General features: G+C 30.8%; 1 protein-coding gene across 1 annotated transcript; it reads left to right on the top strand.

The window, feature by feature from the left end:
* The first annotated feature begins 438 nt into the window (after positions 1-438).
* LOC120120717 (phosphoglycerate kinase, cytosolic-like) lies at positions 439-4,625 on the top strand. The gene is made up of 7 exons (XM_039140271.1): positions 439-779; positions 1,456-1,533; positions 1,625-1,885; positions 2,193-2,510; positions 3,911-4,069; positions 4,284-4,483; positions 4,536-4,625. Exons 1-6 carry the CDS (start codon positions 585-587, stop codon positions 4,476-4,478), a joined length of 1,206 nt encoding a protein of 401 aa, XP_038996202.1. The 5' UTR covers positions 439-584; the 3' UTR covers positions 4,479-4,483; positions 4,536-4,625.
* Positions 4,626-17,049: the final 12,424 nt, after the last annotated feature.

The following is a 17,049-nucleotide window of genomic DNA, read 5'->3' as shown; positions in this document are numbered from 1 at the left end:
ATACGTGAGATGAGTGTTACAGACATTATTAAAATATAATTTTATCATATCTCAATCAGCAAGTTAGCGTTCAACTCAAGCAATCATTAGTTTTTAACAAAAAATAATGAGTTTGAAATATATGAATAGCTGGATGACCATTTTGAAACTTTTAATAGTCAAGGGACTCAAAAAATTAGCATCCTATAGTTAGGGACTATTTTTTAACTTTTAATAGTTGAGAAACTAATAAAATAACAATCCTAGGGGACCATTTTGTGAATTTTACCCTTTTTGAGCATATAGTACAATGATTCGCTAAATGTTTTAGCTTCGGAAAGTAAAACTGCAAAACCGGGTGCAGTTAATCTGTGTATTTAGCCCACGGGAATAACAAAGAGCAAGGAAACCGAATAATAAAATTGTCCGAATCTTCTTCTTCCCTTTCCCCTTTTCCTTTTAAAAGCCTTCACTTCTTTCCTCATCTCTCCGCTTCCTTCGTCTTCGTATCCTGTCTCTCTTTATACGTTAACAGTTTCATTTCATCATTTGATCTCTCCATTTGGGTCTTTATCATTTCTTCATATTGCATTCTGGTTAATTCAATGGGTCCAAAGAAGAGCGTCGAGGCATTGAAGGAAGCCTATTTGATGGGCAAAAGAGTTTTTGTAAGAGTTGATCTGAACGTTCCATTGGATGATAACTTCAACATAACTGATGACACTAGAGTCCGTGCTGCTGTTCCCACCATCAAGTATTTGATGGGTCATGGCTCTAAAGTCATCCTCTCCAGTCACTTGGTACTTCTCTTTACTCCAGATTTTATTATCATTATTTTTAATTAAAATAAGTGTTTACCTGTTTTACCTCACTTGATTTTTGGGCTTATTTGCATTTTTTATGTCATGTTTTATTAGTTTTGATTTACCTGTATTGAGCTGAATTACTTGGATTCATGTTTAAACCTCTTTTTATTGCGAGATAAGATATTCCTTTTCATATTTAGCTTGTTTTACTATCCTTTTAGGTGGCTTAAGACACGGAACAAAACGTCCATTTCAGGGCTAGTGAATTCATTAGGGTGGTTGTGTGGTTTTTTAAAGTAAACTGAGATTGCATTGAATGGAGGCTGGCACTTAATGTCACCAAACTTTACTTCTTTTCTTTTTTGCTAAGCATGTTACAGCTATCTCTTTTGCATCCTTTGATTTGCTAGGATTATTAGGAGGGATAGGGTGTGGAGGGCTTGGAGTGATTTTGAGCTTCTTGGAAGTTGTCTTGGGGCATGATAACATATGGTTGGCAGTAATCTGTTTTGATAGATGTTGCACATCTAAGGATCATGCCATCATGGAAATAATACATGGGCCATTCTGCAGGCTTTCTTGCTTTCATCTTTTCCTAATCAACCTTTTTCTCCCCATCATTTCTTTCTCAGATTGAATTCTCATAGTAAGTTTATGGTTGCTTTTTCAGGGACGTCCAAAGGGTGTCACTCCTAAGTACAGCCTGAAGCCTCTTGTTCCAAGGCTATCTGAACTCCTTGGAGTCGAGGTCTGTCCTTTAAGAACTAACACCTTCGCCATTTTATTGTTGTTTGCTTGACCCCCCTTCTACTTATGCATTTTTATTTAACTTGTGATAGGTTAAGATGGCAAATGACTGTATTGGCGCTCAAGTTGAAAAATTGGTGGCTGAATTACCAGATGGAGGTGTATTGCTTCTTGAGAATGTGAGATTCTACAAGGAGGAAGAGAAGAATGATCCTGAGTTTGCAAAGAAGCTAGCTTCTCTAGCTGATGTCTATGTTAATGATGCATTTGGCACTGCTCACAGGGCTCATGCTTCCACCGAGGGTGTGGCTAAGTTCTTAAAGCCTTCTGTTGCGGGTTTTCTTATGCAGAAGGTAATTTGAATATCATAAGTCTGAATTTAAAGCATTATATGTATAATTTAGCAGTTTGGTTTAGGATTTGTCTGTTATATTGCTTATTGGAAAGTGGTGTCAAGCTAATTTTATATCACGGCTTGTTTGTTTTAAGATCTGATAAGTACCCTCTTAGGTGGTCTCTGGCCTGTTCCTAACTGAAATGTATCCTCCGATACTTGTCATGATTTTTTTTTCAAATCATCTAGATAAGAAAATGCAATAGTTATATGTTGGAGATTTCTGTTTTGTATCTAATACATGTCAAATTCTTTTTCTTTTTTAGGAGCTTGATTATCTAGTTGGAGCCGTGGCGAATCCCAAAAAGCCATTTGCTGCAATTGTCGGTGGTGCTAAGGTATCAACCAAGATTGGGGTGATTGAATCACTCTTGGCCAAGGTTGACATTCTCTTACTGGGTGGAGGAATGATCTTTACTTTCTACAAGGCCCAGAAATATTCAGTTGGATCATCACTTGTCGAGGAAGACGAACTTGATCTAGCAACATCACTTCTTGAGAAGGCCAAGGCAAAAGGGATGTCCCTCTTGCTTCCTACTGATGTCGTTATTGCTGACAAGTTTGCTGCAGATGCTAACAGCAAGGTTTGTTATGTTGCTTATCTGTACTACGTTTGACACGAGATTTGACATAAAGACACCAATTTTCTTTAATATTTCCTTTCTGATACTATTTGATTAATATTTTTCGAAGTAGTACATTTTCTGTTGAAGTGACAAAAGGCGCATCCCGGGGACGCGCTTTACATGGGTTTTATTTGAATCAGATGTCACGTGGGTAAGGCTTATCTCGGGGACGCGTTTTACAAAACCTGTAAAAAAAGTAGGTGTTAATTTTGTAAATAATATTAAAATGATGCCTAATATATAATTAAGGGATAATATTTTTTTTTAAAAGTAAACTTTTTTTATTGGTGGGAATATTAGGGAAAAAGTGTGTTAGTTAGGTCAGTCGAAATTAAGGGGGAAAAAGTAAATTTTATTCTAAGGTTATAGAATGAGAAGTATCACCGGTGAATAGTGTACTTTAGACATCCAACAGAATCTGGCATGGATGCACACACAAATAATAAATAAATAAAATTAACATTTTTACATAAATATCACACTAACAGAAGTTAATTACATATTAGGTATCATTTTAATATTATTTATAAAATTAGCACTTTATTTTTTTACATGTTTTATAAAGCGCGTCTTCGGAGATACGTCTTATCCTCGTGGCATCTAATTCAACTAAAATTCAAATAAAATGCATCCTCGAGATACGTCTTTTGCTACTTCAACAGAAAGTGTGCTACTTTAAAAAATATTGATAAATAAAATATTAGAGAAAAAGTGTGTCAGTCAAATAGCCACGTTTGACCTATGTGGTCCATGCTGTACGGAGACTTGATTTTAGAGTTCTACCCCACCCGAATAAATAATTTTCTCTCTATTTTCTCTGTGCCCTTCCCCAACTCGTTAAGCAGAGTACATTAGTTACCCCACCCGAATAAATAATGTTCTTTCTCTCTATTTTCTCTGCCCTTCCCCAACTCGTTAAGCAGAGTACATTAGTTTCACATCTAGTATATGTTAGTAGGATACCAGGCAATAGAATTGTTGGTAAAATAGAATTTGCAAAATCACACCGTTAAGATAAACAATAATGTAAAAGTTCGTAAACTGTGTCCTGGTAAAACCACTCTCTTAGAAATAAAGAGAAATTCTTTAAGAATTTTTTCTAAAAAGATAGTATTCACGCGGATGTGTCGAAGACATGTATGACCACGACCACGGCGGTGGTGCGCGAAAGTCTTTCTTGTTCTCTATCACTCAATAAGGAAGTGGGAAATCCAAACCTTAAATACCTATTCCCAATAGTGTTTCCAATACTATATGGGATTGAATATTACCAACAAGAATTGCTGCATCAGCTCCTTTTCTGTTGATCCGGTATTTGAATTTGTTTCGGCCTGGGACTTGTGTCTACATTTTTGCAGGTTGTGCCAGCATCTCAGATCCCAGATGGTTGGATGGGTTTGGATATTGGACCTGACTCCATAAAAACCTTCAGTGAGTCTTTAGACACCACACAAACTATTATTTGGAATGGACCAATGGGTGTCTTTGAGTTCGACAAGTTTGCTGCAGGCACGGAGGTAAACTGCACGATCATTATGCGCAATTAAGTCTTGCTTTGGTCATTTTTGCCAAATATTTTGTCGGCATTATATACCATTGTTTTCTGAGTAGTAGATTCTAAGGAAAATTCCATTGCATTATTAAGCTTGAAAGTAAAATTTCCTTTTTTGGGGTTTAAATACTTGAAACTTCCATTGCAAACAATTTGTTCTTATACTATCATCTTTGCAGGCGATTGCTAAGAAACTTGCGGAGTTGAGTGCCAAGGGAGTGACAACAATCATCGGAGGAGGCGACTCTGTTGCAGCAGTGGAGAAGGTTGGGCTTGCTGAGAAGATGAGCCACATCTCGACAGGCGGTGGTGCTAGCTTAGAGCTTCTTGAAGGAAAACAACTACCTGGAGTCCTTGCTCTTGACGATGCTTAAGCTTAATTCTCCACCTCGTCTTTTTTACATTCACCTTTTACTGCAGTATTGTAGATGGTTTTTCAACCAAGACTGAATAAGTTTGTGTGGTAATTAGTAAGCTTATGCTGTAGATGCTTCACAAAATAAATTGGCTTGTTCTATGCATACATCTATCTTTTATAGCTGCATTTCAGAGGCTGATAAGCTTCTTGAGAATTTGGTGCTGCAATTGCTTTTCCTCCATACGCAAGTGCGTATATAATTTTGTGTATGCTTTCTGTTCTTTTCTTATTTCTAATGTGAAAATGAACCAACATAGAATATATGGAAAAGAAAGCAACAATTGCCAAGATTTTTTCAGCTTCAATCCTAGAAATAGTCAAATATTGGCACAAGAAAAATATTATTTCTTAAATATTTTAGGTTAAACTACGCATTTAGTACTTAAATTATTAGTTTTGCTCCGTTTCAATACCTAAACTTTTAATTTTTCAAAATCATACCTAACGTTTAGTTTTTTATTTCATTTTAGTACTATATTGTTAAAAACTTAACGTGTTTAGCACCTAAACTATCAATTTTAGTCTGTTTGAGTACTTAAGCTTTTAATTCTTTTCAAAAATTAACGTTAAATTTTGAACATGGGTACTAAAATAAATTAAAATTAATAGTTTAATTACTAAACGCGTAATTTATTCAAATATTTATGAACGGCTCATTATTATTATTTTGTTTCTTACAAATATTTATAATAGTTTAATATTTAATATTTCTTTTATCAAAATTTAAGTATAGACAATTTAATATGTTATTTATTATTTATGTTATAAAATTATTTATTATTATAAATTAAATTTATGTACCAAGTAAAAATAAATTTGATATAAATAAATTTTTATATGAAAAGAGTGACAATAGCATGGTATCATTTTTCTCTCTCTTAATTTTCTCTCATTGATATGTTGTTCATTCATTTTCTTTTTTTATCTTTATTGACCGACGGTGGTATTAACTTTAATATTGATTTTCGACTGCCACTATTTTTTATTGTCTTTTTTTTCTTATATCACATCTCTATTTTTTCTTTTTCTTTTTTAAATTTTCAATAAGTCTGCTTGTATAAAACATTTTCATCTGCCTTTATAACACTTTTCTTTTGCCTTTTGCACTTTTTTGTTCGTCTGACCGTTGTTATTACTTATCATTTTCTAAAGATTGATTTGACATCATCACAACTGATCAAGATGATTATCTGTTATATTGTTGATCTTTCCTGTTTTAACCCTAAGATTGGATTTAGATACCCATTATGCATTCGTGTATAGCTTTTCATTCGCTTAAGTCTTATTTGTGTTTTGTCAGTGGTCTTTCAATACCTTGATTCCCTTTTGTGGTTTGTTTGCCGATGTGATCAAATTTGCTTGTGTCTATCTTTGTTCGAGTTTTTTGGCTAGGTTTTAAATTTTCCTTATATGATCTTTATGTGATCTTAAGTTGCTAATTTTGTTTCAATGTTTATAGGAAAATATTCATAATTATATGCTTAATTTACGATTATGATTGCAAATCTTCATTGTAATATGATATATTTCCTATTTTGAATAAAATTAGTGGTTTCTATAAGAACAAATAAATTATTATATATAAAAAATTTTAAAAATAAATTAAATCGGATTGAGTGATCAAAACAAAATAAAAACTTAAGTTTAGTTTTGATTTTGAAAAAAAAACGGATGATATGTTTTTAACGAGGTTAACGATTTGGACAAATGAGATAATGATTTAAATTTTAAGGGATAAAATGTACAAAAATACATTAAGAGACAACTCAATATAAAATGTATAGTTTAAAGGACAATGATATATTTAAGCCATATATTATATATCCATATATGTCCGATTCGTGATTCAGTTTTTTTTAATTTAATATTTTATGTGGTTTTAAAAAATTAAGATATCAAAAGCTATAAACCTAAAGGATAAATCTGTCTAAAAATTAACATAAACATTTAAATAAAATATTATTTAAGAAAGTAGATATAACGGTAGGATGTAAAAAGTTGACTCGACATGCAAAACTGACTAAAATTAACTCGAGTCAAAATAGTTTGTGACCTGAGTGGTCGTGATCCGAAACCGATTCTACTTCGAACTGGTGTTGATCTGAACCAGAGTTGGACCTAGAAATTGTGGATCTAAACCCGACTACCACCCGATCTGAGAATGACCCGAACCTGAATTAAATCGATAATATAATAATCGAACCCAACTTGCATCCGATTGAGATGAACCCGAGCCTGAGATTAACATGGTAAATAATTGGTATTACCCGACTTGTTATCAACCTGACATGTTATGAACTTGTTATCAACCTGACATGTTATGAACTTGACCTATAATTGACTCAACATGTAAATAATTCGACTTGTTATTGACATGATCTGATATTTATCTGACTTGTAAGTTACAATTGATGAAGTTGTGAGATTTTGAATTTATAATAAACTATGATAATAATATGATTACTTTTTAAAAGTTAAAATAAATTGTTATTTATGATAATTAAATTAATAAATTTACTTTCTATATTAATTATAATCCTTATATTATAAATCTTAATTATAATTATTAAATTAATTTCATTAAATAATTTATTTACTGAATATGATTTTATTAGATTATATAAAGTTAATTTAAATATTTATAAGTTTAATTTATTTTTCATGTAATAATTAATTAATAATTTAAATATAATTTAATTTAAAATTTTTAAATATACATATAAGATGAATTTACTTGAGATTGATATATATATATATATATATATATATATATATATATCCAAATGAGTGGGGGAGAAAACTTTTTAAAATAAAGATTTTTTTTAGGAAATTTAGAATTTTTTATTAATCTGAGGTAAGTACAAGACAATATCTTTTCTAAGATAACTCTAAACCCTTTAACATTGAAAACTCACAACCCTGACGTTCATGGTGTTCGAACTCGAGTTCAAGGAATGATAATCATTCATTTACTACGGAGACCACTCGGTTCGTGCCAAATTCATTATTTTAAATTTTGGCAAATTTAAGAAGTTGGCGCCTATCTTCAGTGTCCAATAAGATTTTTTAGGTTAATTAGGTCGCATTCCTCAAATAATTATTATTTTTCTACTTTGTAATTTGGTTTTTGATTTCTTTCATTTTAGTCATGGTTTAATTGTATATATCTTCTTGAATTTTCAATTCAATACAATTTACTCCTGTATACATTCTAATTACTTTTAATTTTCAATTCTTTCTTTAATGTGCATAATTATTAAATGTGAATGTTAATTTTAGAATCTTTTATTTTAGTCGCTCATGTTTAATTATATACTTACATATACTTATTTATATATTTATATATATACTTATATATGTACTTATATATATATACTTATGTATATACTTATATATACTTATGTGTATATCATATATATACACACACACATACATATGTGATATATATACATGATATACTTATATGTATAACGTACATACATGAACCATTGATCATATATAATTACATATATATATATATATATATATATATATACATACATACATATATACATACATACATATATATATATATGTATACATACACATAAGTATATACATACATCATATATATATATTATAAGTATAATGGATGTATAAGTGTTATGTACATTATTTATACATGTATCATAATACTTATCATACATATATTATAGTTGTTTTAAGTTGATTCTTGCATGTTGTTTATTTTATTTAAATTATATTTTTTAATTTCTTGTTTAATCAAGTTAATCCTCAAAGTTATACTATAATATCCAAACCTTATAAAGTTTTGTTCACTAACTTTTTAAATGGATTAAAATGAGTCCATTTTTATATTAATTTCAAATTAAAAATTTATAATTATTTCGATTTGATCCCTCATCCATGTGTGTTGTTTAATTTATTTAAATTTCAATTTGTAATTTCATGTTTGTTCAATTTTTTCCTTAAAATTATAATTTTTATTAAAATTGACCCATAATTATTTATATTTTTTAATTTACTCCAAATTATATACAATTATAAATTATAATTTGTCGTTCATGAATGGCGAAAAATAATTAACCCAAAAATGACCCGACCTGAACTCAATCTGTACCCAGTAATATTCGAACTGAATTTTATCTGTCAATGATGTGACTCGATCTGAACGAGATCCATATGAAGTCCATCCAAACCTGAATTAACTTGGAATTTAACTGATTTGAACCTGAATTGTTTTGACGTGATCTGACATAGATTTACTAAAATTAACCTGATCAGAACTTGAATTAAATCTGATGTTAAATCAACCTAAAAATGACCCGAACTAATTTGATCCAACCCGACCTGATCCGAGTCAAACCATAAAAATTAACCTGACACAACCTACATCCAATTTGACCTGACCTGACAAGATTCGACTGAAACCTGAACGATTACCTGATTTTAAATCCCTAAATAGTGGGATTATCTCATATATTTTAAACCAATGTCAACCATTTTAAATTTTTTAAATTTTAGTTGAATTTCACAAGTTTAATTGTTTGGATAATTAAACATATAAATAAAATAGATATTAAAGATTTTCGTTCTAACTATTTTTTTGTTATCGCTTTAATAACTTTGAATCTTGAGCATTAATTTCCTTTAGAGTTGGGTCCACTGTGAAGTAGGGATGGATCACTAGAAATTTTAAATTTCCTTATATTTTAGGGGTTTTTTTATATTTTCTATTGATTATCTACTTTTACACCTCCAACAATTTTTAATATAACTTCTTAAGTTTGTGTTCCCTAACATAAATGCATGTGTCTGTTCCTGCCACGAAACTTTTATTAACTTATGCATGAGGAGTAAGTATGATGAAACTCCAACAAGCAATACTTTGCTTAAAGCTTATAAGGTCATTCATTACTCAATTAACGTCTCCTTTAGTAGAAAATATGTAAAATCCAAGTTTGAGTTGTGTTTTGGAAAAACAAACTCTAAAGAAGTCAATTTTTGTATACAAATTTATAAGAGGTAAGTCAAAGGAGAGCCTTGGTGTACAAGAGAGGTGGAACAATGTCCACAAGCATGTTAATGGTTGTTGCTTGCGTTGCACGTCGTATACATAATTGGCCTCTCTCAAGTGTCCTCTTATTCGCATTGTTTTCAAAGTTCCTTACCTACATCACCAAAACCATACTTCATGTAAATATTACTCCCTTTCTCTTCTCATATATCTTCACATTCCATCAATATTCTGTTAGAACCAAACCATAAATAAATATGTAATCCAACCATGATCTAATCATGTTAAATCATTAAAAATAAAATACTAGATGCAGAAGCGTACTTGAATTAATTGATAGGTTGAAATCATTGAATCTTTCTTTGGTTGTGATATTCCAATAAGATAGAGTCCATTTAAGTATAATCTCAATGATGGGAAAAATATTAAATACGAGATTGTCTGTTTCTTGGGGACTATAACCCCTTTATATAATTGATTTAAGAGTAAGTTATTGTTTGTACTTATAACTCTATCCCCCATCGAATTATAAATACAACTTTAATAGTATCTACACTTTTATTTCCATGAAACTTCTAATACCTTATGACTTTATAAAATAGTTGGTCGCTTAATTTATGTCATATTTTATGATAACAATATATATGCCCATAATTATGGATTTTAATCCAACAATCTCCTACTAGGGCAACATATGTTTCTTGATAAATGTATAACCTTATGTTATCAAAACTTGTTATCATGCAATAGGTATTCTATAACAATCTTGTCCATTAACTATATCCATATAGGATTAAATCAACCTTTTTCATATCAATCATGACTAGACCCATCAATGGTCATGTATATAAACACACTTGAATGACATAGATCAATCATGGAGTACAACATAGAAATTACATGCAATGTGAACCACACATGTTTATTTCCAACTGGTCCTATTAAACATTAGTGAGCTAAAATTTTACCAAAACTAGAGTATGGATAAACCAAAACAAACTTTATTTCTATAGAAAATAACTTTAAAATAAAGGTCCTTAAACTGCAGTAACTGAAATTGTGTTTAAAACAAATGAGCATTTTTAAAGTTACAAACTCCCACTAAAACTGAATATCCTTTAGTGGTATTACACTCACATAAGTAGTGTGCTCATGAAAGGCCTCGAGTGACAATTCTTTAGTAAGCGCGCAATTATGAATTTGTACCAATATGCTCTATAAACACATAACCACTCTAATTTTCTTTAACAACCAGAAACATAATTTCTATGTACTTAAACTTTAAGGTGTTTTTGTTATATATATATATATATATGAAATAAAGGACTGCAACTTAGTTGTCACAAAATAACTCAAGTTCTCTTTCTTATCAATCCATAATTAGCATTTCATGTGAAAAAAATTTGCATCCATATTTCAATAAATCGGAGCCCATAAACATGATGATCTCTTACTTTATAGACCTCAGATATATAAGAATGTAACATTTTTGTTCGTAAATGTATTGTATGAATCAATTTGATTGCTATCCAACGATTCATACCCAAATTGCTTAAATATATGCTTAATATCCTAAAATCGTATGCTATGTTCAAATGTGTATAAACCTGAGTATACATTAAACTCCTTATTTATTTTTGAAGCATAAGGAACTTTTAATATTCTCTTAGTTTCAAAATCATTCTTAGAGCATTGATCAAGACTAAAATTGTTTCTTTTAGCAATAAGGGATCTTATTTGGTTTACTCCCACTGAACTTATGGTATATACAATTGTCAACCAAATTCATCTTAAAACCAAACGAGATAATCATTTGGTGAAATTTGTTATACAGTTAACAGAGTATGGCTCATAAATGGATTTCCCTAATTTGCATATCATTAATTTTGTATCATCAAACACAATTTTCTAATAGCACCTTAAATCATTTCATCAAGGATACCATTTTGAAATCCAACTAAATATTAGCAAGTATAATGATTATCCTGAAAGAGTCTTTCAATGAAACCAAAGAGAAAATCTATTCAAATTTAATGCATTCTTTATGAGTATATCCTATAGATACAAGACATGACTTATACCTAACAAAATCATTAATGCATTCTTTATGAGTATATCCTTTAGATACAAGACATGACTTATATCCATTTGCAACGAATAAGCTTTGTACCTTCAAGTAAAGAGATAAGTTCTCAAACTTTATTATATTGTATACAACTTATGCTCTCTTTACATGACATTAATCCACTTTTGAGAGCTAGAAGTTTTATGACATGATGAAAGTTTATTAGATCATCTTCCATCATTCCAATGTCATCTTTATTTCTTGTAGAAACATAATAATTTAAAATAATATTTCTCTCATCTTGTGGTTCTTCTGAATGACACTTATTCTTTAAGGTTGTTGAGTTTGTTCTTCCGTAATAATTTCTCATCTTAAATAGAGAGTTGTTCAAAATAACCTTGTTGAGATTCTAGATTCATTTCTTGATTAACTACATGTATATACACATGGATATAATCAAAAAGTGATAATATGAATTGATTTATAATTCAATTATCCCTCAAAAGTAATTCTTCAAACCTTATTTCTCCCTCCAAACTCAACATCCTCAAAAATAATGTTATATATCCCAGTTTAAAAATATTCCTAATTATGAGAACATAAAACTTATAACCCTTGAATCGCTCAAAATAACAAAAGTAGTTGCTTAATGTTTTAGAATTCAATTTCTCATCATTTGTCCTATCTTATCTCAAAAGAGAATAACCCTTTGTAATATATTACTATATCTTTTGATTTGGACCATTACCAACTATATTTTGGTTTTATTTTTGCCCTTATAAATATGTGCACTTTTCAAATGAGTACTTTAAAACTTATTATGCTTTAATGTTGAAATTTTTTTAATATTTCGATATAACAAATTAAGTGTTAATGAATTTTAAGATTTTATTTTTTAAATTATATATTCAATTAAATTATTCGAATATCAAAATATTACTCCAAGTGTTTCAAATGTCAATTTCAATCCTTACTTAAGTGTAAAATTGTGTTTCAATCTTAAAATATTTTTGAAACAATTTTTACAAAGTATTTCGAGCCTTAATCGATCCAAAAATAAGTTTTAAATAGGCAGGAACCAATACCCCTATGCTAATTTTGGCTCCGAGAAAAATAGAATGCCAAATGGGTACCGATACCCTTATGCCAATTTTGGCTCCGAGAAAAACATAATGCCCAATGGGTACCGATACCCCTAGTCATTTAACAGTCGAAATATTTGAATTTTACACTGCATGTATCGATACCCATTGAAGGTGTATCAATACCCCACGCTCCCAGCAGCCTTTTTCAAGAGGGTTTTCACACTATAACGGCTCTAACATCACCCAAATGATTCTCAACGACTAGAATCAATCCAAGGTGTATTTAAACAAGTTATTAAGCCATTGATCAACAAGAATTGAGAGAGAATCAAAGAGAAAGACTTAAACATCAAGTTTGAGCAATTCAAGCCTATTTTTTATTCAATATTCATTTTGCTTTCAAGAACACCATTTGTACTAAATTGCATTCATTATTGAGTGTTCTTTCTTTGTTCTAGAATTGTTCAAACATCTTGCCTTGTGAGGTTTTTCTGTAAGTTTGCGAAATTTGTAATCTTCTCTTTGGGAGAGAGTGTTCTCAAGAATTTGGGGTATAATTCTTGAGGGAATTGTAAGGTTACTCTTTTTCCTCAAAAGAAAGAACAAATTAGTGAATTTGTTGGAAAATCCTTAGTGTGGATAGTTAAGGTAGTGGACGTAGACTTTGGTTGTGAAAGTCGAACAACTCTAAATCCCTATGCAAATATTTTTTATTTTCTGCAAAAGCTTCCACCAAAATTTTAATTACCAATTCACCCTCCTCTTGGCTATTTCGTCAATCGATTAGCTCAGCAATTGGTATCATAGCTACACTCATTTAAAGGTTTAACCATATCTTGAGTCGATTAGGGAAGAGTTATATCGATATTCAAGTCATCAATGACTTCCACTTCAAACTTTGACTTTGGTCTTGATTCAATGCCTGTCAACAAGCCTTATTTCTTCAATAGAGCAAATTATGCTTATTGGAAGAATAAAATGAGGTAATTCATTCAAGCAAGTGACATGTGAGCATGGAATATCATAGAAGGCGAATACATCACACCTTCCACTCATTCAAGATTGTGGAGTGAATGAGAGACAAGAATGTTCCAGCTCAACTTAAAGGCTATCCATATTATATTTTGTGCTCTTGGACCAGATGAATACGAGAGAGCTTTATCTTGTACAACCGCCAAGGAGATATAGGATAAACTAAAATTCACTCATGAAGGCACAAATGAGGTAAAATAATCTAAAATTAGTCTTCTAACTCATAGCTATGAAAATTTCAAGATGAAACCGGATGAAGGCATCAAAGCTATGACATATAGATTTTCTGTGATTGTCAATGGTCTCAAATCATATGGAGAGATCATTGCAAATGAGAAGCTTGTGAGAAAGTTAGTTTACTCTCTTCCAAAAGCTTGGAAATCAAAGAAGATTGCAATTATCGAGCTAAGAATATAAAATCTCAAATCATATGGAGAGATCATTGCAAATGAGAAGCTTGTGAGAAAGTTAGTTTACTCTATTCCAAAAGCTTGGCAATCAAAGAAGATTGCAATTATCGAGCTAAGAATATAAAATCTTTAACCCTCGATGAGTTTATTGGTTCTCCCCTCACACATGAAATGATGCTTCAAGATGATGTAGACCTTGAGAAAAGGGATGAGCCAAAGAAGGAGACGGAGAAGAAGAAAAAATGATGGAGTTACTCTCAAATCCACAAAAGTTGAGAGTGATTATGGTGATGACGACGATGATGAAGAAATGGCATTATTTGCCAAACGGTTCAGAAAATTAATGAAGCCCAATAGAGGAAGAAAATTCAAAAGAAACGAAGGCTTAAAAAATGAACCAAAGGATAAGGACCCAATCATTTGCTACGAATGCAAAAAACCCGGACATATCAAATACGATTGCTCGTAATTAAAGAAAAAGGGTCACTCCAAGAAGAAGCACAAGGAACACGTGGCTACTTGGAGTGATGATGATGAGTCATCAAATGAAGAGGAACAAGAAGTAGTGAACCTGTGCTTGACGGCCACCGGGGAAGATTCTCAGGTAATCTCCAACTTATTTGATTTTGAAGATTATTCTTTTGATGAGTTAGTAAAAGAATATACTGGGTTGGCTTCGGATTATGAGAAATTATTTTTAAAATACAAAAATTATATTTCAAAATTGAAAAATGAAAATGATCGCATATCCAAGACCAACAATGATCTTGAAAGTAAAATTAAAGAATTGCAAATTAAAATTGAAGATTTTGAAAATAAAAAAATACTGATTTGCATAACTTACTTTCAAGAGTTCATGACGATCATCAAAAAGAAATTGATGATCTTAAAGCTTCTTTTAATAAAGTTGGAACAAAATTTTTGAAAATGGAGAAAGTTCAAAATCCAACTTTGTTAGAAAAAGTTTTAAAAACTACAACCATAGAGGTCCCCAAAGAACCTCTAATGGTAAAATCGTTAGAAGTATATTGGTTCCTAAAGAACTCATTACTACTAAAGATAAGGATATCCTACACAAATTGATACCCAATGGGACTAAGATTTTAGAAACTAATGAATATGGACCCAAAAGAAATTGGGTACCAAAAATAAAAAATTAAACCATGTTTGTAGGAAAAGGAGCATTGCTACAAGGTGAAAAATACAAGTTCAAATTCATGGTTCCTTGATAGTGGATGCTCAAAACACATGATCGGAGACAAGAGTCGGTTTATAGAGTTTAACGACAAAAATGGAGGAGTGGTAACCTTTGGTGACAACTCAAAAGGTTACATTGAAGGTATAGGTACCATAGGTAATACCTCTTCCATACAAATAAAAAAGTATTATATGTGAATTGGTTAAAGCATAACCTATTAACTATTAGTCCATTTTGCGATAAAGGATACAATGTCTTATTCGAAACAAATGGTTGTAAAATTGTTGACATTGCATCTAATTAGATTATGTTTGTTGGTCATAGAATAAGAAAAATTTACATGGTGCATTTAGATTCCATAAATATGACTAAATTATGCCTAGTTGCTAAGGATGAACATGATAGTTGGTTATGACATAGTAGAATATGACATACAAGCATGAGTGTTCTACAAAGACTAATTCAAGGAGATTTAGTAAGAGGGTTGCCAAAGCTAAAATTTGACAAAGATAAAATCTGTGATGTATGTGCTAAAGGAAAACATCAAAGAGTTTCCTTTAAGTCCATTAATTATGTATCAACTAGTAGAGTATTACAATTGATCCATATTGATCTTTTTGGGCCAATTAGGACTGTTAGCTTATGTGGAAAACAATATTGTTTTGTATTGGTAGATGACTATTCTAGATATACTTGGGTTATATTTTTAAGTACTAAAGATGAAGCTTTAGAAAAATTCATCACGTTTTCAAATGTAATCCAAAATGAAAAAGGTTACTCCATAACTAGTGTTAGGAGTGATCATGGAACTGAATTTGAAAATCTTGGATTTACTAATTTTTGTAATTCTAATGGTATTTGCCATAATGTTTTAGCACCGATAACCCCTCAATAAAATGGAGTTCTTGAGAGGAAAAATCGAACTTTAGAATAAATGGTTAGAACCATGCTTTGTGAAAACAATTTGACAAAATATTTTTGGACTAAAGTCACAAATACCGCTTGTTATGTTATAAACCAAGTAATAATTAGGCCAATTTTAAAGAAAACTCCATATGAACTTTTTAAAAATAAAAAACCTAACATTAGTTATTTTCATCCTTTTGGATGTAAATGTTTTGTTTAAAACAACGGTAAAGGAAATCTTGGCAAATTTGATGCTAAAAGTGATGAAGGAATTTTCTGGCTTATTCCTTAAATTCTAAAGCTTATTGGGTATTTAATAAAAGAACTTTAGTGGTAGAAGAGTCTATACATGTTGTTTTCGATGATAATCCCATTCCGAGGAAAGATTCTTGTGTTGATGATGACGTAGGTATTGTAAAAGCAAATGACGTTAGACATGACGTTGGAGAACCATCATCAAAGGAAGAAATGAAAGATGAGGAAACTCACGATGTTCTCGAGAATCCAACCATTGAAGAAAGGGAAGTCTATTACCCAAGAGAATACAACTATGTCAAGGATGGTGAGATAATAGGTGATCCATCCAAAGGGGTAACAACTCGATCTTCTCTTAGAAATATATATAATTATGTTGCATTTATCTCATGCATAGAGCCTAAGAATATTAAAGAAGCTTTAAATGATGAACATTGGATTATGGCTATGCAAGAAGAGTTAAATCAATTTGAGAGAAGCAAAGTATGGACATTAGTTGAAATGCCTAGTAATAAATCTACTGTAGGTACTAGATGGGTATTCAGGAATTTGCTTGATG

The sequence above is a fragment of the Hibiscus syriacus genome, unplaced genomic scaffold, assembly GCF_006381635.1.
Source record: "Hibiscus syriacus cultivar Baekdansim isolate YM2019G1 unplaced genomic scaffold, ASM638163v2 tig00110346_pilon, whole genome shotgun sequence".
Lineage (NCBI taxonomy): Eukaryota > Viridiplantae > Streptophyta > Magnoliopsida > Malvales > Malvaceae > Hibiscus > Hibiscus syriacus.
Note: the sequence above shows the minus strand (reverse complement) of the source record. Positions and strands in the feature narration are given on the sequence as shown.